Source organism: Rhinopithecus bieti, unplaced genomic scaffold (genome assembly GCF_001698545.2).
Source record: "Rhinopithecus bieti isolate Rb0 unplaced genomic scaffold, ASM169854v2 scaffold_20777, whole genome shotgun sequence".
NCBI lineage: Eukaryota > Metazoa > Chordata > Mammalia > Primates > Cercopithecidae > Rhinopithecus > Rhinopithecus bieti.
The window spans coordinates 555,546-573,688 of record NW_016810099.1 but is presented as its reverse complement, the minus strand read 5'-3'; the positions used below and the strand labels follow the sequence as shown (position 1 = coordinate 573,688).

Here is an 18,143-nt window from a genome sequence, read left to right as displayed (position 1 = left end):
AAAAAAAAAAAAAAAAAAAAAATTTCGGCCGGGTGCAGTGGCTCATGCCTGTAATCCCAGCACTCTGGGAGGCCAAGGTGGGCAGATCACCTGAGGTTGGGAGTTCACAACCAGCCTGACCAACATGGAGAAACCCCGTCTCTACTAAAAATACAAAATTAGCCGGGCATGGTCATACATGCCTGTAGTCCCAGCTACTCAGGAGGTTGAGGCAGGAGAATCGCTTGAACCTGGGAGTCGGAGGTTGCAGTGAGCCAAGATTGTGCCATTGCATTCCAGCCTGGGCAACAAGAGTGAAACTCCGTCTCAAAAAAAAATTTTTTCAACTTTTATTTTAGATTCAGGGGACATGTATGTGCAGGTTTGTTTTAGGAAGGTCTCTGAATCTTAGTTTTCTCATTTGTGAAATGGGAAACAATAATACTAGCCTCGTAAGTTTTATTAGAATTAAATGAGATAATAAATGTTCAGTACTTATTAAGCATATATTATCAGGCACCATAGTAAAGCTCAGTAAACAGCAGCTATTAGCTTTAACACGTGGTACCTTATTCTCAAGTAGTCACTATTAATATAATATTAGTATGTTACCTATCGATACACAATTTGTTAAGATATCTATTTGCCTTGTTTTTTGGAATAAGAGAAAATATTCTCTCTGATATAGACATTTGAAATAGATTTATTTTATTTATTTATTTATTTTTGAGATGGAGTCTAACTCTGTCGCCCAGGCTGAGGTGCAGTGGCGTGATCTTGGCTCACTGCAGCCTCCGCCTCCCAAGTTCAAGCAGTTCTCCTGCTTCAGCCTCCCAACCCGCTACCACGCCCAGCTAATTTTTGTATTCTCAGTAGAGATGGGGTTTCACTGTGTTGACCAGGCTGGTCTCGAACTCCTGACCTTGTGATCCACCACTCACTTCAACCTCCCAAATTGCTGGGATTACAAGTGTGAGCCACTATGCCCAGCCTTTTTGTTGTTGTTGTTGGAGTCTCGCTTTGTTGCCCAGCCTGGAGTACAGTGGTGCAATCTCGGCTCACTGCAGCCTCTGCCTCCCGGGTTCAAGCAGTTCTCCTGCCTCAGCCTTCCAAGTAGCTGGGCTTGCAGGTGCCCACCATTACACCCAGCTAATTTTTGTACTTTTAGTAGAGACAGGGTTCGCCATGTTGGCCAGGCTGGTCTCAAACTTCTGACTTCAGGTGATCTGCCTGCCTTGTCCTACCAAAGTGCTGGGATTACATGCATGAGCCACCCTACCCGGCCTGAAATATATTTTATAAAGGGCTGGATGCAGTACAGTAGCTCACACCTGTAATCTCAGCACTTTGGGAGGCCGAGGCGGGATGATCACTTGAGCCCAGGAGTTCGAGACCAGCCTGGGCAACATAGCAAGACCCTGTCTCTTAAGAAAAAAAAAGCCAGACATGGTGGTGCGCACCTGTATTCTGAGCTATTTGGGAGGCTGAGGTGGGAGGATGGCTTGAGCCTAGGAGGTGGAGATTGCAGTGAGCCGAGATCGTGCCACTGTATTCCAGCCTGCACAACAGCGCCAGACTGTTTCAGAAAAAAAAGAAAAGAAAGCCCATACCTATTAGTAGTCACTCCACCTGTTAGTAGTTACTCCCCATTTCCTTTCCTGCTCCTCCCAGCCCCCGGCAACAATGACAACAATGACTGTACTTTCTGTCTTAATGAATTTGTCTGTTCTGGACATTTCAAATAAATGGAGTAAATAATATGTTCCTGAAGTCTCTTTTAATATGTAGACTTATCCTCCCTCTTTTTTTCTTCTCTTGAATTTAGTTACAAGTTATTTTTCCTGTAAAATTTTCTAATTTCTGGATTTTATTGACTATATCACTGAGATATCACTTAACATGTTCTTCTGTGTCTGTATTTCCTTCCTGAGCAGATTCAGGTTCAATCTTTTTGGCAAGAATACCTAATGGGTGGTTTTATCTATTTTCTATTGCATCACACTGGGTGACATATAATATCTGGTTGTCTCTTACACTGTATTTTGAAGCACACAAATCAAAGACAAACCTAATCAGTGAATTTGGTACAGATAAAATTTGTAGAATATGATTTTTATTAGAACTGTTAAGTCACAGAAGGATTAAATAGATTGGTGGAGCAAACTATGTCACTGTTATCATAAATATTCATTGTAATGAAAGGGACTCTCAGAGCTGTAAGTTAGTATGCTTCATTTCTATACCAAGCAAGCTCCTATATTCTTTAATAAAAGGATAATGTCACTGAATTTAAGTAGGTCTAACCTGTTAAAGAGACCACATAGTGTTTGAAAAGATGTCAGGAGATTAAATAAGTGTGTGGATAAAGGTAAGCCAGTGGAGGTAATCTGTTTTGATGGCCAAAAATACTTTAGCATTTCATTGCAAAAACAGTTGAAGAAAAAAAAATTATATATGATATGGGGATTACTGTTACCCAGTAAGGAAATGACTTTTGAGAAAGAATCAAAGATAAAACTGTTTGCTGACTTTTTAGACCTAGACATGTGAATCGTGGGTTCTTCTAGGAGTGGATGCCTGGGGATCTAGTTTTCTTTTAACATTTAAAAAAATAATATGGGAGGGAAGAGTTCAAAAAAAATCAGTTGTGCAGATTATGTAAAATTCTTGTGGATGGTAAAATGTCAAATTGATGGAGGTCAGTTGTAGAATTAACTCATGGAGCTTTGTGTGTAGGATTATGTGTAAATCCTCTTAGGATTTAGCTGCTTAAAGACAATCTAAATGGTACAGTGGCCTTGGACGTCATCATACAGGTCCCTGAAGATAGCATGCCAAATAGGTAAGCCTGGTATATGGTAGTCATTTAATAACTGTATGAGGAATGAAGGGAAAAAAACGAGTCATCTGACATAGCATGTACCACCAAGAAGCGTATTACCAACCACATAGAAAATGTCCATCCTGAAAAATGATGTTTCTGCACTGTGGTTACTGCATTTCAAGAAAGATATTGGAATAGGGAAGAGCCAGAAAAGGGAACTTAAGTGATCAAATGGATCACTTTGCATTGCAGTGGAGCAGTGGCCATATGAAAAAGAGAATAAGAGAGTAGTGGATTTCAGACTGGAAGTCTAGTGAGTGAGGCTTTTCACTCCTCTTCCAGGAGTGAAAGAGAATTGCAGATTTATCACTGGATTCTTACATAGTAAAACAAGGGTGTCTGCTTTTCGATATATGAAAGAGTTAAATTTGGAACAAATAAAACTTAGTGGTATTTTGTATAACAAGCATAAAATATTTGCAACTCATTTCCCCAAGAGGTAATAGAGCTTAAATATGAATAACTTTAAAATGTTATATTATCATGGATTATTATGGGAAATTAGAATGTTTTGAAGTCCAGGACATCCCAGGCCTTTAAGTTGATACACAGATTAGCACCACTGGTTCATAAGCCACTCCTTACCTGGTGCTACCCACGGCAAAATATAAATAGTTTTTTGTTTGTTTGTGTAGTAGTATAAGTTTTCTTATTGTGGTAATGCCTAATGTGTTCTTCTTTATAGCCCTATACTACTCCATCAGTGTTAAGAAGGAGTTGTCAATATATTTTGGGCTGGAGCGCCTTTAGAATGTGAAGAAGTAAAGACATTATGTGTTCACTGTATTCTTCCTTTCAGATTTTGATAGAGATTCCCCCAGGGCTGCTTTATTTTCCTTTCTTTAGAAGCCAAGGAATGTTAGTTTGAAATATAAAACTCATTGTTTTTTGTTTGTCCTCCTGCAGAAGTATTTTGTCGTCCCTCGGTTATTTCCTTGGTAGTCTACTAACAAGGAACTGGAATTGGTTTCATTTCCTTTTGCATTCCTTTTCCAGGCATATGGACCTCTTGATGTTTTAGACAAAACAGACTGCATGCACATGGCTACCTGAATACTTAGTTTTTTTTCAATATGCATTTTTTTTTAAAGGAAGACAGGGACTCTAGTTAGTTTCTGTTGTAATTTTTGACGACTTTTAAGTGTTGAGCCACATGGATATTAGGTGTAGATTGTAATGGCATCTTTTATGTTTGACTTTTGATGAGTTTTGCAAGATAGCTCTTAATTTTAAAAGTTCTTATTTTCAAATAATAAAAGCACTTGGTACAAAGTACAAAAAAGTACAGAAAGATATGCTTTGAAAAATAAAAGTTTTCTCTCATCCTTGTTGCCAGTCACCTAGTTCCTTTTAGGCAACCAGTATTACCAGTTTCTTGCGAATTTTTCTGGAGATACTGTAGGATTATATAAACATACATGTTTGTATATGTTTTTATTACACAAATGGTACTGTATGTATTCTTTTATAACTTGCCTTTTTTCACTTAAAGTAAATCCTGGTGATTGGGTAGTAAGCTATCTAAGTTTTTTTAACAGCTGCTTATTTTACTGGATGATGATAATTTATTTAACTAGTCCCTGTTGGGTTGTTTTTCTAGTTTTCTGCTATTATAAATAATGCTTCAGGCTGGGCACAGTGGCACAAGCCCATAATCCCAGCACTTTGGGAGGCCGAGGTGGGCAGGTCACTTGAGGCCAGGAGTTTGAGACCAGCCTGGCCAACATGGTGAAACCCTGTCTCTACTTAAAATACAAAAATTAGCCAGGCATCATGGTGGACACTTGTAATCCCAGCTACTCAGGAGGCTGAGCAGAGAATTGCTTGAACCTGGGAGGCGGAGGCTGCAGTGAGCCGAGATTGCGCCACTGCCTGGGCCAAAGAGCAAGACTCCAGCTCAAAAAAAAAAAAAGAAAAGAAAAGAAAAAAGAAATTAATAATGCATCAGTGAATTTCCTTCTATATATGTTATTTCTCACGCACACATACAGGCACACACATGCCTAATTCTTTTTTTTTTGAAACGGAGTCTCGCTCTGTCGCCCGGGCTGGAGTGCAGTGGCTGGATCTCAGCTCACTGCAAGCTCCGCCTCCCGGGTTGACGCCATTCTCCTGCCTCAGCCTCCTGAGTAGCTGGGACTACAGGCGCCAGCCACCTCGCCCGGCTAGCATTTTGTATTTTGTTAGTAGAGACGGGGTTTCACCGTGTTAGCCAGGATGGTCTCGAACTCCTGACCTCGTGATCCGCCCGTCTCAGCCTCCCAAAGTGCTGGGATTACAGGCTTGAGCCACCGCGTCCAGCCACACATGCCTAATTCTTTTCAATAACTATTTCTACCTCCCTATATTATAAAACCTACATGCAGTATTTACAAAAGTCCTAATAGAAGTTACTGTTTTATTTCCTTTATATAATGAAAATAAAATACCTTAATGATGCATTTAAGTATCATTTTCTAGTAGTTGAACATATAAAACACATTATAAGAATTTCAATGTGGTTTTTTTATTCTCTCATCTTTGCATCGAAGATTTTGGTGCCTCTGGTTTTGCTACGACACATGCTTTTGGAATTGACAAGACGTGGTCAAGAACCTTTGAGTGCACTGCTGCAGTTTGGCGTGACATACCTGGAGGACTATTCGGCAGAGTACATCATTCAGCAAGGTGGCTGGGTATGAGCTGTTATATATTAAAAATATTTTCTTGAGAAAAAATTAGTTTCGTTGTTGTTTTGCTTAAGAGATGGGTTCTTGGCCGGGCGCGGTGGCTCAAGCCTGTAATCCCAGCACTTTGGGAGGCCGAGACGGGCGGATCACGAGGTCAGGAGATCGAGACCATCCTGGCTAACACGGTGAAACCCCGTCTCTACTAAAATACAAAAAACTAGCCGGGCGAGGTGGCGGGCGCCTGTAGTCCCAGCTACTCGGGAGGCTGAGGCAGGAGAATGGCGTGAACCCGGGAGGCGGAGCTTGCAGTGAGCTGAGATCCGGCCACTGCACTCCAGCTTGGTGACAGAGCGAGACTCCGTCTCAAAAAAAAGAAAAAAGAAAAATTTCTTTTCAATTACTAATTTAATTCTGTTTCATCAGAAAGCACGGCCATCATGGCATTGAAACTTGAGTTATGGCCTACTATCATGATCAGTTTTAAAAAATATATATATATAGGGCTCGGCGCAGTGGTGCACATCTGTAATCCCAGTGCTTTGGGAGGCTGAGGTGGGTGAATCACCTGAGGTCAGGAGTTCAAGACCAGCCTGGTCAACATGACGAAACCTTGTCTGTACAAAAAAATTAACCGGGTATAGTGGCATGTGCCTGTAATCCCAGCTACTCAGGAGGCCGAGGCAGGAGAATCACTTGAACCCGGGAGGCAGAGGTTGCAGTGAGCCAAGATAGCGCCACTTCACTCCAGCCTGGGCGACAGAGCAACAACAACAACAAATACATATATATATATATATATATTTTTATGTGTGTTTCAGGAGAACATATATTCTATAATTGTTGGTGCAGAGGTCTGTACATGTCCATTCACATTTACTCAGTCTTAATAATTATGTATTTTAAATCTTTCAGTCATTTCCAATTTTTTTGTCTATTTGCTAAGAGAGACATGTTCAGATTTGCTGCTATGGTGGTAGATTTTCCATTTTCCCTTTAGTTCTGTCAGTTGTAGGTGACTAAAAGTTGTAATTATCAACCCTTGGTGAATTGAATGTTTTATTATTACAGTTACGGACTTTGTCTCTAGAAGTGTTTTTTGTCCTAAAATCTATTTTTTTCTTTCTAAATAATCCAGCCCAAAATGTCAAATATCCCTTTGATATTAAAGGATATCTTTAATTTCTCTCAATAATACTTGGTAGTTTTAAATGTAGAGGTATTGTACAATATGGGCTTCCTTCCACATCGTACTTGAAACGTACTTATTTCTGTTTCTGTTTTTAAAATATTTATTTATTTTTTTTAAATAAAAAGAGACAGGGTCTTTCTCTGTTGCCCAGGCTGATCTCAAACTCCTGAGCCCAAGCAGTCTTCCTGCCTTGGCCTCCCAAAGTCCTAGGATTAGAGGTGTGAGCCACCACGCCCAGCTGTGTTTATTTTTTAACAGTAGTTAAATAGTTTGGATGAACTATATATTTTTTAAACTTTCCTGAAGGAGTAAAGACTGTTTTAATAAATATGTTGGTACATTAATTGAGTGCCGGGCTGCTGGGGGCTTTCTAAAGCCTGTATATTTTTTTTTCCATGCACTTTGGGAGTTTTTCCGAGGAGGTGGGATTCACTCGAGTTTTCAGGTAGATTTCGAGACTATCTCTGGTTACACGGGAAACCTTTTTTCCTGTTCTTCTACTTAAAAATTATTTTTAGTTTTTATCAAAATAATAAAAAAAAAAATCTTAGCTGGCGAGGTGGCCGGCGCTCTGTTAAGGTTCCCAGCATCGTTCGGTGAGGTTCTGTAGGCATTGAGAATGTGGTGAACGTTGTAGGTTTTGGAGCTTACAGTTGTAGCTAGATCGGCCACTGTCCACTTCCAGCCTGGGCGACAGAGCGAGACTCCTCTCAAAAAAAAAAAAAAAAAATACCATTAATGAAAATCTTGTTGCCAAATAAATGTATATGCTCGAGACCTGATTATAGCTTCTGGTTAGGATTTCATGTCTTCTTACTTAGCTGAACTGAACCTTCTCTCCCTTCCTCCCTCTGTCCCTCTCTCCTCTTATTCTTTTTTTTTTTTTTTTTTTTTTTTTGCAACCTCCGCCTCCTGAGTTCAAGCTATTCTCATGCCTCAGCCTCCCGAGTAGCTGGGACTACAGGCGCCCGCCACCATGCCCTGCTAATTTTTGTATTTTTAGTAGAGACGGGGTTTCGCCATGTTGACCAGGATGGTCTGAATCTCTTGACCTCGTGATCTGCCTGCCTCAGCTTCCCAAAGTGCTGGGATTACAGGCATGAGCCACTGTGCCCGGCCCCTCCTCTTATTCTTTAAAATATCAGTATATCCATCCCAGCATTTGTATCTATATTTTATCTTTTTATTTCAATTTGTCTTGTTCCAAGCAGTCATTCATCATTCAGCCATGTATTGAGCACCTGCTGCATACTGTGCCCTGTTCTAGGTTCTCAGTAGAAAGCTGTCAGCAGAGCGTTTCCTTGACCCGAGATAGATGACACTCTAATGGAGAGAGACCACAGTGAAGATGTGTAGTGTATCTTTATACACTACAGGGAGTTACGTGCTGTGACAACAACGCAGGGAGACGCATGATGTAGGGGTCAGAGTTTTTATATTACTCAGGGGAGGCTGCACTGAGGAAGTGACATTTATTTGGACTTCACTCATCTCCTTGGGTTAATTTCACTGTTCATCATTTTAGTCTTTTCCATTCTTGCTCCGGGGTTTTTTTCGTTCTTTCTTTGGGCCTAGAAATATTTTTAAGCTGGGTGCGGTGGCTCACGCCTGTAATCCCAACACTTTGGGAGGCTGAGGTGGGCGGATCATGAGGTCAGAAGATCGAGACCACGGTGAAACCCCGTCTCTAATAAAAATACAAAAAAATTGGCCGGGTGCGGTGGCGGGCGCCTGTGGTCCCAGCTACTCAGGAGGCTGAGGCAGGAGAATGGTGTGAACCCAGGAGGTGGAGCTTGCAGTGAGCCGAGGTCGAGATTGCTCCACTGCACTCTAGCCTGGGCTACAGAGTGAGACTCTGTCCCCCCCCAAAAAAAGAAATGTTTTTTAAGTTTACTTGTTGTAATTTGCTCAACAGTCAGTGATTCCGTAGAGAGAGTACTTTTCATAAAGTATGCTCCTCATTATTGTTTTTTAGCCACTGTGCATCTGAGGGTTTGAGTTAATTTTTAAAATGTGTAAATTTAATTACTATGGATACTAGTATCGAACATACTAAGTTTATGTGCTTGGCAAATGCTTACTGAAGAAAATCCTGAGCATTTGTCTTAGGAAAATAAAATATTTTTTGAGCTGTTCTTAAAATAAGAATTGTGACAATTTTTTGTTATTGTTGTCTTCCTACTTTAATACTTTTTAAAACCATTTGCCAGTGTAGTGTATGGTTTGTGTGATAGCCAGGAGACATCCCAGGTTAACTGTCACTTACCCCATATGGTGCTTTACAACAAAGGAAGAAAAATGCAGGAAATATTATGCACTCCTTTCTCGACTTTCAGTTTTATGACGATGTACATCCAGGTTTGTTTGGTGATTGTAATTTGTTACAGAGAAAGTAAGTATATTATTCAACTCCAGTATCTGTGCAAAAAGAAAAGATCTGCTGCCTGGATAACTAGTTCATTAATACTTCTTTTTTTTTTTTTTTTTTTTTAAACAGTCTTGCTCTGTCATCCTGGCTTGAGTGCAGTGGCACAATTGCAGCCCACTGCAACCTCTGCCTCCCAGGTTCAAGCTATTCTTGTGCCTCAGCCTCCTGAGTAGCTGAGTTTACAGGTGTGCGCCACTATGACCAGCTACTTTTTGTATTTTTAGTAGAGAGATAGTTTCGCCATGTTGGCAGGCTGGTCTCAAACTCCTGACCTCAGGTGATCCACCCGCCTAGGCCTCCCAAAGTGCTGGGATTACAGGCGTGAGCCACTGCACCTGGCTTTCATTAAGATTTCAAATGTGTTTTATCTCTAAATTTGAATGTCCAATCTGTATTTCACATTGTTCAGTCTAAGCTCTCCATTTGCTTGTGTTTAAGATATTAGGCTGGGTGCAGTGGCTCATGCCTGTAATCCCAGCACTTTGGGAGGCCGAGATGGGCAGATCACCTGAGGTCAGGATTTTGAGACCATCCTGGCCAACATGGTGAGACCCCGTCTCTACTAAAGATACAAAAATTATCTGGGTGTGATGGCAAGCACCTGTAATCTCAGCTACTTGGGAGGCTAAGGCAGGAGAATTGCTTGAACTAGGGAGGCAGAGATCTCAGTGAGCCGAGATCGCGCCATTGCACTCCCGCCTGGGAAACAAGAGTGAAACTCAGTCTCCAAAAAAAAAAACCACCACCAAGAAACTGCTTTTTTTTTTTTGAGATGGAATCTCGCTGTGTCGCCCAGGCTGGAGTGCAGTGGCATGATCTCAGCTCACTGCAAGCTCCGCCTCCCGGGTTCATGCTATTCTGCCTCAGCCTCCCGAGTAACTGGGACTACAGGCACCCACCACCACGCCCAGCTAATTTTTTGTATTTTTAGTAGAGACAGGGTTTCACCGTGTTAGCCAGGATGGTCTCAATCTCCTGACCTCGTGATTCGCCCTTGTTGGCCTCCCAAAGTGCTGAGGTTATAGGCGTGAGCCACCGCGCCCGGCCGATATTGTTTTTTTTTTTTAAATGCCAGTTGGTGAAAATGTATCTGGTGACATAAGCTGTCAACGTGAATCTCCTTAAGATACTTTGTGTTGAACATTACATTGACAGCTCTTAAAACCCTTCCAGAAGAGAATCATTTGACCACATGATACTGCTTGTCTGTTATATAAAGCCTGTGGTATGATTTCCACGGGGAATGTATTTGTCTTTAGTCACTTGAACACAACATCAAGTGAAACAAACTGCCTACTTCTCAAAGTGCGGCTGCTTTTGAAAACCTGCAGCAGAGGAGGTGGTGCCAGCAGCCATAATCTGTTGGATTAATGGAGTGATAGCACATTGTCAGTTAGGAACAGGCAGGCTTTGGACATACAGATTTGAAGGAGAAAAATAATATTTTGTTTTCTGAATTATTAGCAGAAATGTCTAGGACTTAGAGACAGTGTCTTGCCTTGTTGCCCTGGCTGGAGTACAGTGGCATGATCATAGCTCACTGCAGCCTCAACTTCCTGGGCTTGTGATCCTCCCACCTCAGCCTCCCTTAGTAGCTGGTACCACAGGTGTGCATGCACTACCACACTTGGCTTATTTTTTGCAGAGAGAGGGTTTCACTGTGTTGCCCAAGCTGGTCTTAAACTCCTGGCCTCAAGCAATCCTCCCTCCTTGGCCTCCCAAAATGCTGGGATTACAGGCGTGCACCACCTTGCCCAGCCTGTTTTCTTTCTACCGTGTTTGTTTTTCACTCTGCCTTTTCACTCAGCTAATGATGAATTGAGAAAAGGATTAGAAATCACAAGATTTGTGTTTTGCCCCAGCTCTGCTAAATACTAGCCCTGTGTTTTGGAAGGATTCGTTTAACTTCTCTGAACCTCAGTTTCAACTACAAAAAGAGAATAGCTTCTCTATCTCACAAAATAATGATGTGAAAGTGTTTTGTGAAAGTATTACATTTTTTACAAATGCACGTTTTCACATGTGTCTCTGAAGAGTGTGGGTTTTTTCCCCTTCTCCTTAAGTCTGATCACCGTTTCCTCTTAGTTTCAGTTCTGACTTTTATTTGCCCTGCAGCCCAGTGAGGGCATAGACTGGTTCATGTACTGTGATTCTCCCTGAGTCATCCTTGCTCCCTCCCTCCTCATTCTCTTTCATTTCCTGGGCTTGTGTTGCTACGTTGGAAGTAAGTCTGTCTCCTGGAAAGGGCAGAGCAAGTCCACTGTGGTAAGGCTTGTATTTTACTTTCTCCGTCGTCACATGCTAAATACTTCCTATGAAAGATTTGCTTTTAGATTACATAAAAGATTATTGGAGGAAATGTCATCTAATGTCTATTGTAATATTTAAGTATTTTGAATAAAATTAATCTTTGTCATTTTCTTTTGACATGAAGCTTCTGATTTTAGAATAGGTTTTTGTTTGTTTAAGAGGTTTAAAGACTATCTCTTGGAAGCTTTTAGGTTAATAATTTGTTAGAATAGTTTTCATATTGTGGGAGGTGACACAAAGGAGATGATCTGAAATTAACGAAGTGGGTTGCAGCTAAAATCAATTTAGTAAGTACTGTTTTGGGAAATCTGCCTGCTGTATATGTGGGTGTGGATGTTTACTGTGTTATACTCTGAAACGTATTTTTTGTGGATCTTCCTCATCATGTTGGGTGGAAAATTACTTCTGTGTAATTTCTTCAACACAGTCCATTTTCTTATTTTAGGTTAATAGTGATCTGAGAGGCATTTGGTTATAAGGGTCTAAAGCAGTGATCTGTTTCCATTTTGTAACTTTGAGGGCTCAAAAATATAAAAGTAGCTGGGATCAACCAGCTAGTTTTATTTTTGAGCCCTCAAAATTACAAAATGTCAGTGGAGCCTTTTTGTGTTTTATGTCAGTGGAGCCAAAGGGATGGATACTCCCAACATGACAGATATTTTGTATTAACAATGATTTAGATTGTCAGAATCGTTCTAAGGCTACTTGTAGATGTTTTTCTAATATAAGTTGTAATTAGTGTATTATCCAAAACAGCTCTTTTTCTTGACAGATAGATATATAAAGTCTGAGAAGTAATGATAGAGGTTTGTTGGCATAAATCTTAAGGGAAAATGAGTCCTTAGACGAGTTTACCAATGTAGATGGGCTTTGGAATTTTGCCAAAGCTTCTTCAGATGGAAAAGTTCATAGGAGCTCAGCGCAGCAGCAGCTATGTCTCAGAAGGTAAAATATTGCTTGAGGTGGCAGAATAATTTGTAATTGATGTGACCCCCTGCCCCCACCAAAAAAAAAAGTGAAACAAAAAAATTTAGACATCATGATGCGGCAAATTTTTCTAATAGTTCTTTGAGCGATTGTCAACCTGATTTTTGCTTAGTTCCTACCACCAAAGTAATGTTTGCATTTTATTTTATATTTATTTTGATATATTCCTTTACTTAGTTTTTTACTTAGTTCCTACCACCAAAACAAAGTTGTATTTGTATTTTATTTTACATTTATTTTGATATATTCCTTTTATCTACATATGTTTCTTCTCTGCTTCCCTTTTTAACTGAAGAGTTTAATGCATATATCTTTGTGTGTTTGCTTGAAAAAAACACCAAGAATAACATGCTCTATCTATGAATACTTCTGGCCATTAACTCAAAAGGTACTCTGTTACAGAAAGAAAAGCACCAGAAATCAATCAGGGACTTCACCTAAGAGGCAGGACAGCACAATTGGTAAAATGTGGACCGTAAAATGTGGACCCTGGAGGCAAACTGCCTGGGTTTGAATCCCAGCTTTATTACTTTGGGAAAACTACTTATCTTATTTACTTGTTTTGGTTTCCATGTCTGTGGAATGGAAATAATAATAATCCTCTCATAGCATTGTTGTAAGGTTTAAATAGATTAATTTAAGTGAAGTCTTTAGAAGGGCACATGATAAGAATTACATAAGGGTTACCTATTGTTACTATCCAATTTGTCATAGCAAGCTAAGGGACCTTGGGCAAGTTACTCAACCCCTCAGGCTTCATTTATTTAAAAACAATAACAAGACATAGCTCTCTGCTTCTTTGTGCATATTTAACTCATGGTTTATCCCAGCTAGTTTTATATTTTTGAGCCCTTGAAATTACTCCTTTGCATTTTATGTCAGTGAAGCCAAAGAGATAGATACTCTCAGCAACACAAATATTTTGTATTAAAAACAATTTAGATCGTTAGAATGATTCCGAGGCTACTCGTAGATGTTATTCTTCTACTATGAGAAGTTGTAAGTAAGATATTATCCAAAACAGCTCTTTTTCTTTTAGTGAAAGCCTGCTCTTCATTCTGACAGTAATTATTAAGAGAGGCTCAGCCGGGCGTGATAGCTCATGCCTGTAGTCCCAGCACTTTGGGAGGCCGAGGTGGGCGGATCATAAGACCAGGAGATTGAGACCATCCTGGCTAACACTGTGAAAGCCCGTCTCTACTAAAAATACAAGAAATTAGCTGGGCGTGGTGGCCGGCGCCTGTAGCCCCAGCTACTCGGGAGGCTGAGGCAGGAGAATGGCGTGAACCCAGGAGGCGGAGCTTGCAGTGAGCCGAGATCATGCCACTGCAGTCCAGCCTGGGCGACAGAGTGAGACTCCGTCTCAAAAAAAAAGAAAAGAAAAAAAGAAGCTCCAGCCCAGTGACATGGCAAAACCCTGTCTCAAAAATACAAAATTGAGGCTGGACGTGGTGGCTCACGCCTGTAATCCTAACACTTTGGGAGGCCAAGATGGGCAGATCACCTGAGGTCCAGAGTTCGAGACCAGCCTCACCAACATGGTGAAACCCTGTCTCTACTAAAAATACAAAAAAAAAGTAGCCGGGTATGGTGGTGCACGCCTGTAGTCCCAGCTACTCAGGAGGCTGAGGCAGAATTGCTTGAACCTGGGAGAAATAAATAAATAAATAAAATAAAATAAAATAAAATAGATAAAAATAGAAAAATTAGCCAGGCGTGGTGGTGGGTTCCTATAATCCCAACTACTCAGGTGACTGAGGCAGGAGAATCGCTTGAACCCCGATTGCAGAACCCAGGAGCTGAGATTGTGCTGCTACACTCCAGCCTGGGCAACAGAGCGAGACTCAGTCACAAAACAGAACAAAAGAAAACATTGATCGGGTGCAGTGGCTCACTCCTGTATTCCCAGCACTTTGGGAGGCCGAGGCAGGTGGATTGCTCAAGTCCAGGAGCTCAAGACCAGCCTGGACAACATGGTGAGTGAGACCCCATCTCTACAAAAAATATGAAAATTAACTGGGAGTAACCTGTGGTCCCAGTTACTCAGGAGACTGGGGCGGGAGGATCACCTGAGCCTGGGAGGTCAAGGCTGCAGTAAGCCAAGATTGTGCCACTGACCTCCAGCCTGGGTAATAGAGTAAGACCTTGTCTTTAAAAAAAAAAAAAAAAAAAAAAAAAGAAGACTGCTATTTTTATATTTTTGTTTGATGTGGATTGGTCCCCAGGAGTAAAAGCTTAGTAATCTTTCTTTAAGACTTCTTACATAAGAGCACAGAATGTTCGGTGAATCTTCATTAAAATGTCACATGTCTTAAATACAGAAATACATTGTAAGGTATGGAGGCCATGACAGCAAGACATAAAGCTATTTAATCTGAATTGACCGGGTGCAGTGGCTCACGCCTGTAATCCCAGCACTTTGGGAGGCTGAGGCAGGCAGATAATTTGAGGTCAGGAATTTGAGACCAGCCTGGGCAACATGGTGAGACCCTATCTCTGCTAAAAATTAAAAAAAAAAATTAGCCGGGCATGGTGGCGCACACCTGTAATCTTAGCTACCCCGGAGGCTGAGGCAGGAGAATCCCTTGTACTTGGGAGGCGGAGGTTGCAGTGAGCTGAGATCACGCCACTGCACTCCAGCCTGGGTGACAGAGCAAGACTCGTCTCAAAAAAAGTAAATAAAAATAAAAAATAAATAAATCTGAGTTGGCTTTTAAACAATATATTATGCCAAAGTTGTGATCAGACAAACTTGATCTAATGTCTTAGATGAGATGAAAAAATCCTCTAGATGTGGAACAAAGAACATTCTTCAGTCTTTTGTTAACTTTGAGCTGTTAAAAATAAGGGGAAAAGCCAGGCGCAGTGGTGCGGTGGCTCATGACTATAATCCCAGCAACTCAAGAGGCTGAGGTGGGAGGATCTGCTGAGCCCAGGGTTTTCAGGCTGTAATGAGTTATGATTATGCCACTGCACTGTAGCCCCTGGGTGACAGAGACCCTCATTAAAAGATAATAATAAGGGAAAGAGACATTTTACTTTTAATTTTCAGTTTGTTGACTTTTCCCTTATTTCTTCATGATGGGCCTTTTTTTTTTGAGACAGGGTTTCTCTCTCTTGGCCAGACTGGAGTGCAGTGGCATAGTCATGACTCACTGTAGCCTTTACCTCCTGGGCTCAAATGATCCTCCCATCTCAGCCTCTTGAGTAGCTGGGGCCACAGGCATGCACCACCACATTCACCTAACTTTTGTATTTTTTTTGTAGAGATGCAGTTTTGCCATGCTGCCCAGGCTGGTCACAAAATCCTGGGCTCAAGTAATCACCTGTCCCCGCCTCCCAAAATGCTAAGGTTACAGGCGTGAGCCACCATGCCCAGCCATGATGGAACTTTTGAAATTTCCATTTTACTTAACTTGTTTTAGAGCCCTGAAGGTCTGTTTTCTGAGAACTAAAATTCTTAGTGTTTTCGTTATGGTTCTTGTTTTGTTTTGTTTTGCTTATTTAGTCAGTCATTGCTATTAGAGGCTCTGTTTTTAGAAGTGCAGATAAGTAACCTTTGAGGATGCCTATCAGTTGTCACTTGAGACCTCTCTGACCACTGGACAACCTTTCTGTTGAAAGAACTGTGTAATTGTAAGGCTACATCTTTTTTTTTTTTTTTGAGACGGAGTCTTGCTCTGTCGCCCGGGGTTGGAGTGCAGTGGCTGGATCTCTGCTCACTGCAAGCTCCGCCTCCCAGGTTCACGCCGTTCTCCTGCCTCAGCCTCCGGAGTAGCTGGGACTACAGGCGCCCGCCACCTCGCCCGGCTAGATTTTGTATTTTAGTAGAGATGGGGTTTCACCGTGTTAGCCAGGATGGTCTCAATCTCCTGACCTTGTGATCCGCCCATCTCGGCCTCCCAAAGTGCTGGGATTACAGGCTTGAGCCACCGCGCCCAGCCAAGGCTACATCTTTTGACATGGCATGAAAACAGATTACAAAACTTGTGGAGTATGAATAGAAAGTGAGAGCAGAGGTGACTCCAAGATTAAGAATGACGAGCATAAATTATGTTCCTTGTCTCCAAGTAAGTCAAGTTTGGTGGTGGGAGTTTAATAACGTTTTTTGAGGGGTTTTTTTTTTTTTTGGTGAAAAATTTTTAATGTAAGTGAAAGACTAAGAGGAGTACACTGTTTTAAGCCACTTGTAGTGAAGTAACTGATGTTCTTTGACTATTTTTCATAACTCTGAAATGCAAATTATTTGATAAAATTGGATGATCTTACTTGTTTCTCATGGTGAGATTGTGACAGATTTACTCAATATTGTATATTGACTTTCCCAGCTTGTTCTTCACTTAACGAAAAGACTTAGCCCAGTTTTAAAATGTTGATAGTTTCAGTAATGAAAAAAGTTTAATCCTCCGCAATGCCTCATCACTTTCCTGTTAGCGACATTACATTACAGAGATTTGAGGATGGAGGATTACAAAGCTGCTAAGCCATAGTATTGGTTTCTCATTTGGAGATTTTGAAAGAGCAAATAAGTAACAGAAGTGGACTACAGTTAATAAGGGACAAATGGGAACTTTGTGCTACCTGATACTACCCTTTTCTTCTTCCTTGTAAAATTATGCTGTACGTGAGCCTTTCTTTCTGATCTTCACAAAATGGAGGTTTTTGAAGAGATGAGTTAATCAGCAGATAAGCCTTTGGGTATATAAATTATATGACACAGTAGTTCCTTAGTAACAGATGTTAGAGGATCTGCATGACTCATTCCGATTATGTTCTGGCAAAAAGATAGGTAAATACAACTTGACAGGAAAATTTAGCTGAACTGTTGATATGGCTTTGGTGAGTGGGTTCTCCTCCGTCTTGGACCTCCAGTCTTTCAGGAAGGTTACAGAAATCGTTCCCTAAGTAAACAGTAGCATTTTAATTCATGTTGCCTACTGTGATTCTTTGTTATTGGTGACTTACCAAGAATCAGCAAAGTTTGGGATATTACTGAAGTGATTGTAAATATTCAGCGGATGAAGTGATTTACCTTGCAGTTACTGAAATGTCTAAATCATCTTACCTCTGCCTGTTCATTGTGCCAGAGTATGTATGGGCTTTGGTATGAGAGAGACCAAGAATAAGGTTAAATCGATTACAGCAGAATTATACCCTTTTACATTTAACCAGATACAACGCCTGGGTCCTACCTTTATTAAGGATTCTAATTTAATTGTTACGGGTTGTAATGTGCTTCTAGGCAGCAAAGTTTGAGGACCTCGATGTTAATATATCTCCCCACCTGCATAACAGACTCCTGAAACAGAGATTATAATACATTTCTGTCTTGTCTTCTATCAAACAGTGTGTGACTATGAATTTATTAGATTGCTGATTCTATACTTACTAGTTAAATACACCCTAAACATAAAAGAGCCAATTATTGGCCGGGCGCAGTGGCTCAAGCCTGTAATCCCAGCACTTTGGGAGGCCAAGACGGGCGGATCACGAGGTCAGGAGATCGAGACCATCCTGGCAAACACAGTGAAACCCCGTCTCTACTAAAAAATACAAAAACTAGCCGGGCGAGGTGGCGGGCGCCTGTAGTCCCAGCTACTGGGGAGGCTGAGGCAGGAGAATGGCGTGAACCCGGGAGGCGGAGCTTGCAGTGAGCTGAGATCCGGCCACTGCACTCCAGCCTGGGTGACAGAGCGA

The 18,143-nt window shown here is 41.2% G+C and overlaps 1 protein-coding gene across 8 annotated transcripts in view; it reads left to right on the top strand.

Moving 5' to 3' along the window:
- Positions 1-18,143, top strand: part of BCL2L13 (BCL2 like 13) — a 115,202-nt gene that overhangs the window by 80,622 nt on the left and 16,437 nt on the right. For 6 of the 8 annotated variants that reach the window (XR_001889040.1, XM_017891331.1, XM_017891334.1 and 3 more), the window contains one exon: positions 5,395-5,538. The exons of 1 other annotated variant lie outside the window; for it this stretch is intronic. Coding sequence is in view for 5 of the 7 variants with exons in the window: in XM_017891331.1 (XP_017746820.1) it covers positions 5,395-5,538 (144 nt within the window). In the remaining 2 variants the exon portion in view is untranslated. Of the gene's footprint in view, positions 1-5,394; positions 5,539-11,054; positions 11,415-18,143 lie in introns of those variants that run through there. One more of the 8 variants, XM_017891336.1, reaches the window with a different exon arrangement.